This window comes from Scylla paramamosain, chromosome 25 (genome assembly GCF_035594125.1).
Source record: "Scylla paramamosain isolate STU-SP2022 chromosome 25, ASM3559412v1, whole genome shotgun sequence".
Lineage (NCBI taxonomy): Eukaryota > Metazoa > Arthropoda > Malacostraca > Decapoda > Portunidae > Scylla > Scylla paramamosain.
Window position 1 is genome coordinate 4,659,574 of NC_087175.1, and position 12,504 is coordinate 4,672,077.

Below are 12,504 nucleotides of genomic sequence, written 5' to 3' on the forward strand. Positions count from 1 at the left end.
TCACACAAAAGCAATGACAGCCTTCCTTCAATACCTACATCACCTTCCTACCAACGCCCTATCCTAACCACAAACCATACACTATAAATTATTCCGCAGTAAGGCACCAAAACCCAAAAATATTGAATGACGACATGCTTTGGAGAGAGAAAAAAAAAAATCATGAGAGCAATGACAGCCTTCCATCAGTACCTCCACCACCTTGCCACCAATGTCTTACTCTAATCACAAACAATACCATATAAGTAATTTAGCAGTAAGACATTAAAACCCCGAAAACAGGAGGTGGAATAATCTGACAGGCCAATGTGCGCAAGGCTCTGCTCTTGTGTCAGTACTGAGGTAAACATAAACACAAGCGTTGCCAACTCGTGCATTGGAACACGTGAGGGCTGAGCAGTAGCGGGGCGGCTGTTTACTCTGCTCACGTAAGTTATTTGTTGTGAGGAGAGTTACAGTATTATGGCACACGTGTTGGGATCAGACTGTTGTGGTGGTGTGGTGATGTTGAGTAACCTCGCACAGGGCTACAGGTTGCAAGAATGCTGGGGGGAACTGTCTGGTGTGTGTGGTGGTGGTAGTGGTGGTGATTTGCCGAGTGAAGTGTTTGTGGAATAAATAGATAAATAAATGATGAAATAGTGGAAGACTGATCTGTGTTATTACTCGTCTGTACATTTGTGCTGTAAACTGAGAGGGCGATAATGATAATAATAATAATAATAAAAAAGTGATACTCGAATAGTTTTGATAAGCTACATCCTGTGTACTCAAATATGAAACAGTCTTGGTAAATTTTTACATTAGGACCAAACTGCATTTCGAGTACGAAGTATTCGTTATTGGTTTTGTATGTTATAGACGATTTTGAACTTATAACATCATAAATAGTTCATTTTGTCTCCCATCCCCTCATCATAACACATCATAAATAGTTCATTTTGTCTCCCCTCCCCTCATCCCCGTACGATCTTAGGGACTTGTTGAGAAACGAGATTTATGGGCGGGGAACATTAAAATGGTTATTTTAGGATGCTTGAATGGAGATGATAGTTTAAAAGAAGATAATCCTAACATAACCAAATCTAGGAGATGACAGTTTAAAAGAAGGTAATCCTAATATAACCTGACTTGACCTAATCTAGGAGATGATAGTTTAAAAGAAGGTAATCCTAACCTGACCTAACCTAACCTAACCTACACTCAGCACTAAACAAAAATTTCCTATATCATGCAAACTATTAAATTGTAATGAAAACTTCAATAGAGTAAGTTTCTAAGTATTGATGAAGGTAATAGAAAATAATACTCCTAAATGTGTAGAGCATTATGGTCCTCTCTTGAAATAATATCCAGTCTCCTGACAGGAATGCTGGCCAACTCTGCCCATTGCCAAGTTGGACCACTGCATACCAGCTCAGCCCATCGTGTATTCAAAACAAAGAAACACCTGCTAGACGTTACAATATAGATTTATTCTATTCCCTTGAAGCACACAATGCATATTTACACAGTACAGTGAGCTGGAGGCAGTTACTAAAAGCAAAAGTAATAACATGTGTACTAAAACATGAAATTACATTAACTAAAAATAACTACTACTTTTAACAAAGTGTACGCTGTGACATGGCGGGAATGGACTCTCAGTAAACTTGTGAACCTCTTACCTATGTTGTGCTCCTCCTGCAGCTTGACAAGGTGATTGTGATGTGTTGTTTGTTTGATGCGTTGTCTTGGTGTCTTCTGGTCTGAGAGGAGGTGCACTGGCAGAGTTACTAGTTTGACCTCGTCACTCAGTAATTCTGTGAGCAAGTAAAAGCTGAGTTGTCCTTTGTGCGCCTTTCTGTTCAGCCTGTTATGCCAACCTTCAAAATTGTTATTTGTACGGATGCATCTGTTGAACACGCAGAACACTCTGGGAGGCCAAGTGTCAGGGTAGATCCAGGTGTTTTGGTATCATTATACAAGTGCACCCATCTCATGGCAAAAAAAAAAAAAAAAAAAAAAAAAAAAAAAAAATTGTTCTCTGAAGAACTTGTAACGCATGTAACACAATGGTGTGTATCTTTGTTGTGGCAAATTCTTCATTCCTGAGATATTAATTTTTGTCAAGTTTATTGTTAAGGTAGGTTAGGGTTAGGTTAGGTTTAGTTAGGTTTGGATAGGTTAGGTTTAGTTAGGTTTAGTTAAGCTCCTTTTTTTTTATGTTGTATGAGGATGAAACTGCATTTTCTGGTAGATTTGGTGTTGGATGTATCTCTGTTGGATGTATCTCTTGTTTTCATTGTAAATCATTGGTTTACATGTGTGTGTGGTGGATATAAAAGAAAATTTTTTTTATTTTTGGCAGAAACAGTTACTGGATTCATTCAAAGCACATAAAAGTCTACCCGAAAAATGTAGTTTTGTCCAAAAGTGTTAGACATGTGCACTTGCATAAATTTACTGGTGTTTTTTATGTAGTGTAGAAGACTTATGAGGGCCTGAGAGCTGTTTGCTTTTCAATAAAATCTTATAAAGAGTTTTTCAGTATGCTCTGCAGGGACATAAGGCAATGTCAGGACTTTCCTGAGATATTTATGCAAAAACATCACTTGTGTAAGCTACTTGCAGGCCTATTTTTTTAATTTCCCGCCACACTGCCTGCCTCCTGCGACAGTGTCACAAGGCTTGAAAAGAAATGAGCTGAATGTGACAGTTCACATATGTGCATTAAACTTGCTTTAAGTACAGTAAAGTTGTAGTTGATGGTCTGGGTTGGTATTGGAAATTAGTCTGAGTTGGTTCACCAAGCAGGATGAGTCTGTAATAGTGAGTGGTCCGAGTTGGCAGTGGACCAAGTTGGACATTCACCTCCTGAGAGCAAACAGTTAAGGACATTTTCAAACTTTACATAACCACATACAAGCATCCTGGTATGTGGCTTGTACAGGATGCTGGCTGGCATGGTAGTAATATTTTTGCGGCTTCAGGGTTGGCAGGTGAGAGCAGTGTGTGGAAGCAGTGGTGGAGCTGCACACTGATGTTGCAGAGGCTGGGCAGAGGCTTGGTGAGGTGAGCACAGGCACTGCATTTCATTGAGTGAGAAACCAAACACTATCACTGATGAGTTGTAGTCTGTGACCTTTCAGTTTATTAATTTTTGAAGTTGTTTTGGTGGAATAGAAAAATAGAAGAGCCTGCTGCATCACATTCACATAGTATTGGAATTTGTTTCTGGGTTCATGTGTGTGTATGTGTGTGTGTGTGTGTGTGTGTGTGTGTGTGTGTGTGTGTGTGTGTGTGTGTGTGTGTGTGTGTGTGTGTGTGTGTGTTTTTTCACCTACGGTCATCTGCTGGTCACCCAGCCAGCCATTCCCCTATGGAAAGAGCTCAGAGCTCATAGTGACCAATCTTTGGGTAGGACTGAGACCACTGACACACTACACACTGGGACAGCGAGGTCACAACCCCTTGGGTTACATCCTGTACCTACTTGCTGTTAGGTGAACAGGGGCTACACATTAAGAGGCTTGCCCATTTGCCTTGCCTCGCCTAGGATTCGAATCCGGGTCTTCTTGGTTGTGAGCCGAGCGTGCTAACCACTACACTACGCGGTGTGTGTGTGTGTGTGTGTGTGTGTGTGTGTGTGTGTGTGTGTTTAATGTGGGACTACAAAATCTAGTTTATAATGTTTAAGTAACTTGAAATCTTATAGGCTTATTGTACTTAATTATAGATTATGCTGTACCTTACCTTGGTCACTAAACTATCTTTCTGTGTGTGTGTGTGTGTGTGTGTGTGTGTGTGTGTGTGTGTGTGTGTGTGTGTGTGTGTGTGTGTGTGTGCTGCATGTTATTAACATCAACACTCACAGATGCATTCTTTTTTCCTCTGTGCCAGGCTGAGAGAGCACCCACAGCTGAGAGGAGTGAGGAGGATGGCCACAGAGACACAGGCAGGGAGTGGTGGTGGTGGTGTGGTGGACACAGGCACTACTGGAGGGGGAGAGGGGGAGGGGGAGGTGGGCTTTGTGGTGGACACACAGCCTTACACTGCCGTGACGGAGGGAGAAGCTGAGGTGCTCTTCCCTGCCTCCCATGATGTGTTCTATAACCCTGTGCAGGAATTCAATAGAGATCTCAGGTTAGTTGCTTGTGCTCTCTCTCTCTCTCTCTCTCTCTCTCTCTCTCTCTCTCTCTCTCTCTCTCTCTCTCTCTCTCTCTCTCTCTCTCTCTCTCTCTCTCTCTCTCTCTCTCTCTCTCTCTCTCTCTCTCTCTCTCTCTCTCTCTCTCTCTCTCTCTCTCTCTCTCTCTCTCTCTCTCTCTCTCTCTCTCTCAAATAAGAACCAAAGGAAAGCTAAAGGCCAAGGATACGAATTGAATGTTTTTATTTATATATGTTTAAGTAGGAATTCTGGATAATGTTGAAGTAACATTAGGGTTTCCATTTGAGGGCTAAATTAGATTAGGTTAAGTTAGGTTAGGTTTAGATTAGTTCAGTTCAACACTTATCTTCTGATTTGGTAAGGTCTTGCCTTATCATTAACCATTCTGAGATCTTATTATACTGGTTAGAAATTGCTAAATCTATTCTTTTAATTTCTTTATTTCTTTCTCATCACTGTATATTAAGATTTTGTTACTTCTAATGGTGTGAGGTGTTGCATATTGCAGTGAAAGTTAGTCATTGCTTATCCCTTCATGGTGTAGATCATGATTTAAAACAGTATTATATATTTGCCCAGAAATAGCCATTGTCTTGAAATTAATTTATTCCTATGAAACCCCAAGATCCTCCTGTTTACCCTTTCCTTTACTCCCCAGTGTGGCTGTCCTGCGAGTGTTTGCAGTGGAACACAAGAAGGCAGAGCGAGAGAGGAGGGAGAAGGCAGAGGCGAAGGAGAGACGGAGGCAGGAGTACTTGGAGAAACTTTCCAGCGGCCAAGACAACAAGGGAGCAACGAAGGTAGCTGAGAATGGCACTGTTGAGGGTGATGAGGCTGCTGACGACCTGAGCAATGAAGTGGAAAAGAACGGCAACCTGAACGAAGAGGAGGGAGCTGCAGTTCAGGAAATAGAGAAAGAGACCATGGAGGAGGACATAGACAAAGATAGAGCCAATGATGAGAGTGGGGAGGAAGAGGACAAGAACGTAATCATAAGAGACGCCAGTGGGAGGGATACGGAGGCAACCAAGGAACCCAAAATTGACCTTCCGCCACCTGGGACAAAGGACGAGGAGGGCATACGTATCCTGGAAGGTCTGGCTGCGTCGGGCCTTCGCTCCATCCGCTATGCTCGTGAGGTGGGCGGAGTGAGGGAGGTGGTGGCCAATGACATCTCCAAACAGGCGCTGGAGTGCATGAAGAGGAACATTGAGCATAATGGCGTGGCTAACCTTGTCAGGCCCAGCCACAATGATGCCAGGTGAGTGTGTGAGGCCCCAGGAGTGTGTTACAGGGACTACTGCACAGGGGTTCATCAGGTACTTTGAGGGGTTCAGTTCAATTATTGTTCAAGGCATGGAAAGCTTCAGGTGTGTGTTACAGGGACCACTGGACAGGGATTCATCAGTTAGTTTTTGAGGGGTTAATTTCAGTTGGTGTTCAAAGTATGGGAGGCCTCAGGTGTTTATTGGAATTAGTATTGCTTAAGGACAAGTTTATTACTTTTTGTAGGGCTTCAGGTCAGTTATTGTTCAAGGTATGGGAGCCTCAGGTGTGTATTATAAGTACTATTACACATGTATTAGTCTATAATATTTTTTGAAGGTTTTGTTTCAATTACTATTCAAGGCATGAGAAGTTTGAGGTGTGTAGTACAAGTGTTATTGGAGAAGGATTAATCTGTTGGTTTTTGAGGGTTTCATTTCAAGGTATGGGAAGCCTCATGTGTGTAACAAGTAGTATTGCATGTGTATTGATCTGTGATTGAGGGCTTCATGTCAATCACTGTTCAGGGTTTCAGAATGAAGGTTGCTCCAGGTTATGGCAGGATTAAAGAGAAGTGTGGTGGTTTGAAAGATTGAAAATGCTAAGGTATGATCAGCTGCTATTTCTCATCAAGTTCAAGTCATCTATAGCAGAAAATTCATTCATATCTATGCTGCTGTATCCTTGAGCTATTTCACACCCTAACACTCGTCTGTTACATATATGCTGTGTCTTTCATTCTATTCCCCCTACATCCTTCAGCATTTTCTCCTTTATTCATCTTCCTGTGCTGTTCCTCTCCCATCTCTTCTCCCTCAAGCCTCCACAGCACATATGAGACAGAAATGCACTTAGAAATATGCACTCACAAACACACACTACATAAACAAACACATTCACATAAACACATTCCTTCCCATGACATGAACTCTTTCAAGGGGAAGGTTTCAAGACACTTATCCTCCAATTGTGGATGACCCTTTTGACCTTCCTTTTGGGACTTTCACTCTCATTGGGCTTTTTATTTCACTCTTTTCATTGCCCTTGGCCAGTGCCCCTCTTGCATTAAAGAAAGAAAGAAAACATCATCCTTCCCACAGCATGGTGATGTACGAGAACCGAGCACCAGACAAGAGGTTCCACGCCATTGATCTCGACCCATATGGCTCCCCACACATCTTCCTAGATGGGGCAGTGCAGAGCGTGGCCGAGGGGGGCATCCTGCTGGTGACCTGCACGGACATGGCGGTACTGTGTGGCAACTCCCCCGAGACCTGCTATGCCAAGTATGGGGCGCTGTCCCTGAAGAGCAAAGCCTGCCATGAGATGGTGAGTTGCCTGTGTGTGGAGGTGGCATGTGAGTGGAGGATGCAGTTGGGGAGTATTTGAAATCTGGTGTCGAGAATAGCACTATATGTTTGTCAAAGATTACTTAATGTACTGCTGTATTGTGGGAGTGTTTGAAATCTAGCATCAAGAATAAGACTATGCCAAAGATCAACATGGTATAATAGGTGTATTGTAGGGGTATTTGAAAACAGGCATTGAGAATAAAGCTGTGTGCCAAAGATCAGTAGACTCTGTAGTTGTATTGTGGAAGTATTTCAAGCCAAGCACCAAGATTAGAACTGTATGCAAACAATCAACATACTGTAATGCTGTATTGTATATACTCACACACACACACACACACACACACACACACACACACACACACACACACACACACACACACACACACACACACACACACACACACACACACACACACACACACACACACACACACACACACACACACACACACACACACACACACACACACACACACACACACACACACACACACACACACACACACACACACACACACACACACACACACAGAAACTTGACACTCCTGCAAAAATACAAATAAGTGAAGAAATAGATAAACGCACCATTCCTTTCACCATCCCTCTCCCTTGTACATTCCCCATATTCTCATATAGCTCCCAACATCCCTTCCCTTCCTTCATCTTCCTCCTTTCCCTGCACATCCCACAACCCACAGCTTCCCCAAGTTTTTACTCACTAGGCTCAGCACTGTGGCACTTGTAGTCTCAAAAACTCACACAGTAGTCACCACATGGCCCTTACCTAACCTAACCTAACCTATGGCAGGCCCTGAGGATAGTGCTGCAGTCCCTGGAGTCCCACGCTAACCGGTACAGCCGCTATATTGTGCCACTGTTGTCCCTTAGTGCCGACTTCTACGTGAGGGTGGTGGTGAGGGTGTTCACCAGCAAGGCCAAGGTGCAGGAGACATTTACTAAGGTAAGGAGGTGTTCACTGTTCCCTCTGCTGTGTTGTCTAAGGTTTTCTCTTGTGTTTCCTGTGTGTGTTAAGGTGTGGGTGGTTTGTGAGTGTTCTTTTCACTAGTGTTTGAAGTGATGGGTATGATCTTGTCCTTTGTTTTGTCTGGTGAATGTGGAATTGACACTTACAAGTAAAAATAAGGAATATTATCTCAGGAAATAGCGAAATTGCATTATTGGGGAGAAGACTCATAATCTATGGTTTATTCTGATTCATGAATGGTTTGGAAGTAACATAACTTATCATAAACAAAAATTTTCTATGTGTTACTTTTCCTTCCTGCTGGTGTGTGTCTTACCCTTAAAATGATCAGTGTTGCTGGTGTGTGCCTTACCCATATGGTCACCTGTGTTGCTGGTGTGTGCCTTACCCTTATGGCCACCTGTGTTGCTGGTGCGTGCTGGCTTACCCTCATAATTACCTGTGTTATGTTGGTGGCCAGGTGTCGTGGGTGTACCAGTGTGTGGGCTGTGAGACCGTCACCCTGCAGCCACTTGGACGCATCCTCATCAACAAGAAGAGCATCAAGCGCCAGGTGTCCCATGGGCCGCCTGTGGCTGAGTCTTGCTCCCACTGTGGCCACCGCCATGTGGTGGGTGGCCCCATCTGGTCTGCCCCCATCCATGACCGGGAGTTCCTGAGCAACTTGAAGGAGTCCCTGGTGGAAGAGGACTTCAGCACCTACCGCCGCATGCTGGGGGTGATCAGCATGATGGAGGAGGAGCTCCCCGATGTACCATTGTACTACGTGCTGGACCGCCTCGCCCGGGTGGCCAGCATCAATCTGTGCAAGATGGTACAGTTCCGGTCTGCCTTGCTCAATGCAGGGTACAGGGTGTCCCTCTCACATGCTGACCCTGCCTCCCTCAAGACAGATGCCCCGCCCAGAGTGGTGTGGGATGTGGTGCGTGCCTGGGAGAGGCAGCAGCCTGCCAGGAAGGCCCCTCTACCCGCTGACCACCCAGCCCGGGTCATCCTGCAGCAGGACATAGGCACGGAGGTGAACTTTGACCTGCATCCCAGCGCCAACCCTGAGTCACGCAAGAAGGAGCTGCTCAGGTTCCAGGTCAAGCCGGAGAAGTTCTGGGGGCCCAAGTCCCGCGCCAAGACCAGCCTGCTGCAGGGCACACTGGAGGAGAAGAGGACGCGCAACCAGGGCAAGAAGAGGAGGCAGCTGCCACCCCAGCCGTCACCTGTCACTAAGCATCCCAGGGAGCAGTCACCCCCTGGCACACCTCAGCAGGACCAGCAGGCAGCATAGCAGTGCAAGGTAGGCTGTGATGTGTCTTGTCTGTTATGTAGGTCCCCTTCGTAGTGAACAGTTCTGCTCTGCACATTCTGCTTGTTCTTACATTTGTACAAGTTTGGGAAAGGACAATGATTTTAAGCATAATATATACAATTGTTATTTATGTGTATAAAAAGGAGCTTTAAGATGTCTTATGGAAACTCACCCAAAGAAATATGTTTATTTTTATGGACATGGTTTTGTATTGGTCTCTTATTTGGCCTCTAAGTGGTGAGTGTTGTTCCTGAAGCAAGGGTAAAGGAAACACACAGTCACATAAGGCAAAGGTAAAGGTAACACACAGACGTGGCTGTGTTGCATACTTCCACGAGGGAGGGAGGCCGTTGCTGTGGTGTGCAGCGTCTCCTTGCTGGCTGGTGCAGACCGATGCTGTTGTGCTCTCAAGTGTTGATCTGTTTACAGGAAAAATCTTGGGGATAAAAACTGTTGACATTTCAAGTGGTAAATATTTCATGCACATGTTTACAAAATGCAACCAAGACGTGTTTGATTGGACGAGCTTGACAAAAACTTTGCTATTTCACCACCAATGCTTTGAGAGGCAGATTCTGTACCTCTGTGTCAGTGATGGTCACCTGGTTGTGGCTTGGGATTGATCTCAGGTGTGTGAGATAAAGAGAAAAAAAATAGAGAAATTGAGGAAGTGAACATAGAAAGGATGAGTTAAGTTAGGAAGGTAGTACTAGCAAAGAGTGAACATTGACACAAGTTTCAGAGTGCACTGTTGACACTGAGATGCTCAGTGTAAGGCTACTTGAAAAGAAAAAGAAGTGTGTGTATACTGTTGTTATTTTTTACAGCATACTGTACAAAAATCATGTCATGCCTCCAGAATTATATATAATACAAAAGGAAAAACAAACATTATTTTATTAATAGTTTAAGATGTCCTTGCATCAAGACAATGATAGTGAATAGTTCAGTCATGAAGGGCATCACAGGTCATGATGCTTCCCTGGTGGTGAAGCAGACACACATGCCTGTCTGCCTCAGTCACCATCCTCCTGCACCACTTGCAGGAGACGTGAAGTGCAGGTGACAGAGAAAGGCTGAGTGAAGCTTGTGTAGGTTTATTCTGCTCTGCACTGACTCAGGAGGTGATGGTGTGGTGCTGAGTGTTAGAGGAAAAGGTGGTGGCAGCAGTGAGTGTCTGGGAGCTGGGGTGGCGATAGTGGAGGTGTGGTGTATCATTATGTAGCTGATTCATTACTGCTGCATTAGGGGGAGGTGCTCTTGTTACTGCATCAGGGTGAGGTGCTGTCAGGTATTGCTGCTGCATCAGGGTGAGGAGCTGCTTTCATTTCATTACTGCAAGGTGTGGTGACTGCTGCAGTGTGACGACTTGCTTTCAAGGCTGCATAAGGATGAGTTGCTGGCATTACATATGGTGAAGTGCTGTTAATACTACATCAGGGTTAGGTGCTGTCATTGCTGCTTTGTGATGATGTGCTTCTGTTGCTGCATTGGGCGAAGTGCTGTTCTTGCTGATGTTAATCGTCTACATAAGCACCATTTTCTGAAACCTGCAGTAAGGAGACAGTCAAGCCTTTGCAAAGTGAACAAATTGGATCAGTTGCCTAGACTTTTTTTCACTTTGTGGAAGAAAGTTATCTGAATGCCATGTACACTGAGGACTGCTGAACCCTACACCTCTTGCTCAGCCAAATCTTGTAATAGTATAACTGATTTGTGTGTGGGTGTGTGTGTGTGTGTGTGTGTGTGTGTGTGTGTGTGTGTGTGTGTGTGTAGGGATGCTTACTGTGAGGGGCAGCCTTTCTTGGTGCACGCCGGGTGTGTGGCATTGCCTCCACATCTACAGTTGTTGCATTCGTACAGGAATAACGATTCACCTTTGCAATTAGGATACTTCTTCTTCCCTGCAACACAACCACTGCTTTACTGCTGCCGCTGTGGCTGCTGCTCTTGCAACTCCTGCTATATTATTCAATTACTATTATTCTGTGTGTATTTTTAAAGTTGTCCAGTAATAATAGTATCAATAATGACAGCAGTAGTAGTGCACGCCGTACCTGTCACACAGTCAGGCTTCAGGACACACTGATACTTTCCTCTGTAGCAGCTACACTGGTGACAGTTGTCCATCCAGAAGCTGCCTGGTGCACCCTTACACCATCCTGCAACACACACACACACACACACACACACACAAGATTATCAGTGACACATCATCACATCACCAACAAGTATTATGATGATGCTTCCTGTGACTGAAAATTACTATCATCATGATGGCTGATATGCATTAGACCCAGTATGTCACACACACACACACACACACACACACACACACACACACACACACACACACACACACACACACACACACACACACACACACACACACACACACACACACACACACACACACACACACACACACACACACACACATGTGCACACGCGCGCCTCACCAAGCCTCTTCCCTTGGCCACACTGCCGCCTGGTGCAGATTACCATGGTGTTGAAACATGTACAGGTGTTGCAGCCGTTGCTCCCCGTCTGGCCCTCTGTACACCAAGCATGGACTGTGGCAGAAAGGAACAAAAAAAGGTTGGGAATATTTTGTATGTTAATGGTGTTGACTGATTCTGTAGTGAAAGTCATTATTTTAGGACACAGTCAAGACTTACAAGATCCAGGTGGTTTGTGGCCATTTAGGATGTGTGCTGCTCTTCACAACTACCAATAAATATTAAAACAAGAGTCTTTTGAAGAATGCATGGAAGCCTTCAGGTAATGCAGAACAGCCCACCCACCTGTGTGTCACACTCTCACATTTTTGTTTCAGGCTGCAGGTCACTCTTGCCTTGTACACAATTGTTAGTGAGCCAGATTTTGCCCTGTATGCCAAACACACAGTGTGCCTCCTCACAGTGGCAGTGAGCTGTCAGCCAACCAGAGGGAACCTTACCATGCATGAAGCTCACCACCAGCACCACCACCACTGCCAGTGCCACCACCTGGGTCTTCATCATGCCTGGCAGAGTGTAGAACTATGTGTCACACAGGAGCTGCAGGACACCTAGTACAGCTGTGCACTGCCTGCTGCAATATATCCACCACTTCATGTGGTTGCCACTCCTCACCTGGAGATTCTTTATTCTTGTGTGTATGTGAGTGTGTGTGTATGTGTTGCTCTTGATGTGCGGTGTGTTGTGTCTGGTGCACTGTTTTCAGCTGGAGTAGTGGGCAGCTTTTGTTATAAGAAGGGATGATGAGCATGAGGGCCATTTCATCAGGGCACATACACACACACACACACACACACACACACACACACACACACACACACACACACACACACACACACACACACACACACACACACACACACACACACACACACACACATGGCTCTCCTGCACAACAGTGTGCAGGTCAGGCTGGGGAAGCTCTGGGGCCG

General features: G+C 44.9%; 2 protein-coding genes across 3 annotated transcripts; one reads left to right on the top strand and one right to left on the bottom strand.

Annotated features, from left to right (window-relative positions):
- The first annotated feature begins 329 nt into the window (after positions 1–329).
- LOC135113130 (tRNA (guanine(26)-N(2))-dimethyltransferase-like) lies at positions 330–9,942 on the top strand. Of its 2 annotated transcripts, XM_064028202.1 has the most exons (7): positions 330–428; positions 2,973–3,054; positions 3,883–4,125; positions 4,806–5,408; positions 6,514–6,742; positions 7,577–7,729; positions 8,214–9,942. In XM_064028202.1, the coding sequence occupies exons 2-7, from the start codon at positions 3,023–3,025 to the stop codon at positions 9,030–9,032; spliced, it is 2,079 nt and encodes a 692-aa protein (XP_063884272.1). In that variant the 5' UTR covers positions 330–428; positions 2,973–3,022; the 3' UTR covers positions 9,033–9,942. The 2 variants fall into 2 exon arrangements, with proteins under 2 accessions (XP_063884272.1, XP_063884273.1); XM_064028203.1 differs by lacking the exon at positions 2,973–3,054 and having other exon boundaries at positions 339–428.
- Positions 9,943–10,134: 192 nt separating this feature from the next.
- Positions 10,135–12,172, bottom strand: LOC135113134 (serine protease inhibitor I/II-like). Its single transcript, XM_064028206.1, has 5 exons — positions 12,013–12,172; positions 11,513–11,626; positions 11,111–11,215; positions 10,840–10,957; positions 10,135–10,603 (listed from the first exon to the last, which is right to left on the bottom strand). The coding sequence occupies exons 1-5, from the start codon at positions 12,074–12,076 to the stop codon at positions 10,579–10,581; spliced, it is 426 nt and encodes a 141-aa protein (XP_063884276.1). The 5' UTR covers positions 12,077–12,172; the 3' UTR covers positions 10,135–10,578.
- Positions 12,173–12,504: the final 332 nt, after the last annotated feature.

What these genes read in the sequence shown, in the direction of transcription:
- LOC135113134 (XM_064028206.1), bottom strand. Translation starts at nt 12,076, where the DNA reads ATGATGAAGACCCAGGTGGTGGCACTGGCAGTGGTGGTGGTGCTGGTG. An exon ending in GGTGGTGAGCTTCATGCATG is followed by an intron (nt 11,627 to 12,012) that starts GTAAGGTTCCCT and finishes TTTCTGCCACAG; the next exon opens with TCCATGCTTGGTGTACAGAG. An exon ending in TGGCCAAGGGAAGAGGCTTG is followed by an intron (nt 11,216 to 11,512) that starts GTGAGGCGCGCG and finishes TGTGTGTTGCAG; the next exon opens with GATGGTGTAAGGGTGCACCA.
- LOC135113130 (XM_064028202.1), top strand. Translation starts at nt 3,023, where the DNA reads ATGTTGCAGAGGCTGGGCAGAGGCTTGGTGAG. An exon ending in CCCAGCCACAATGATGCCAG is followed by an intron (nt 5,409 to 6,513) that starts GTGAGTGTGTGA and finishes TCCTTCCCACAG; the next exon opens with CATGGTGATGTACGAGAACC. An exon ending in TGCAGGAGACATTTACTAAG is followed by an intron (nt 7,730 to 8,213) that starts GTAAGGAGGTGT and finishes GTTGGTGGCCAG; the next exon opens with GTGTCGTGGGTGTACCAGTG.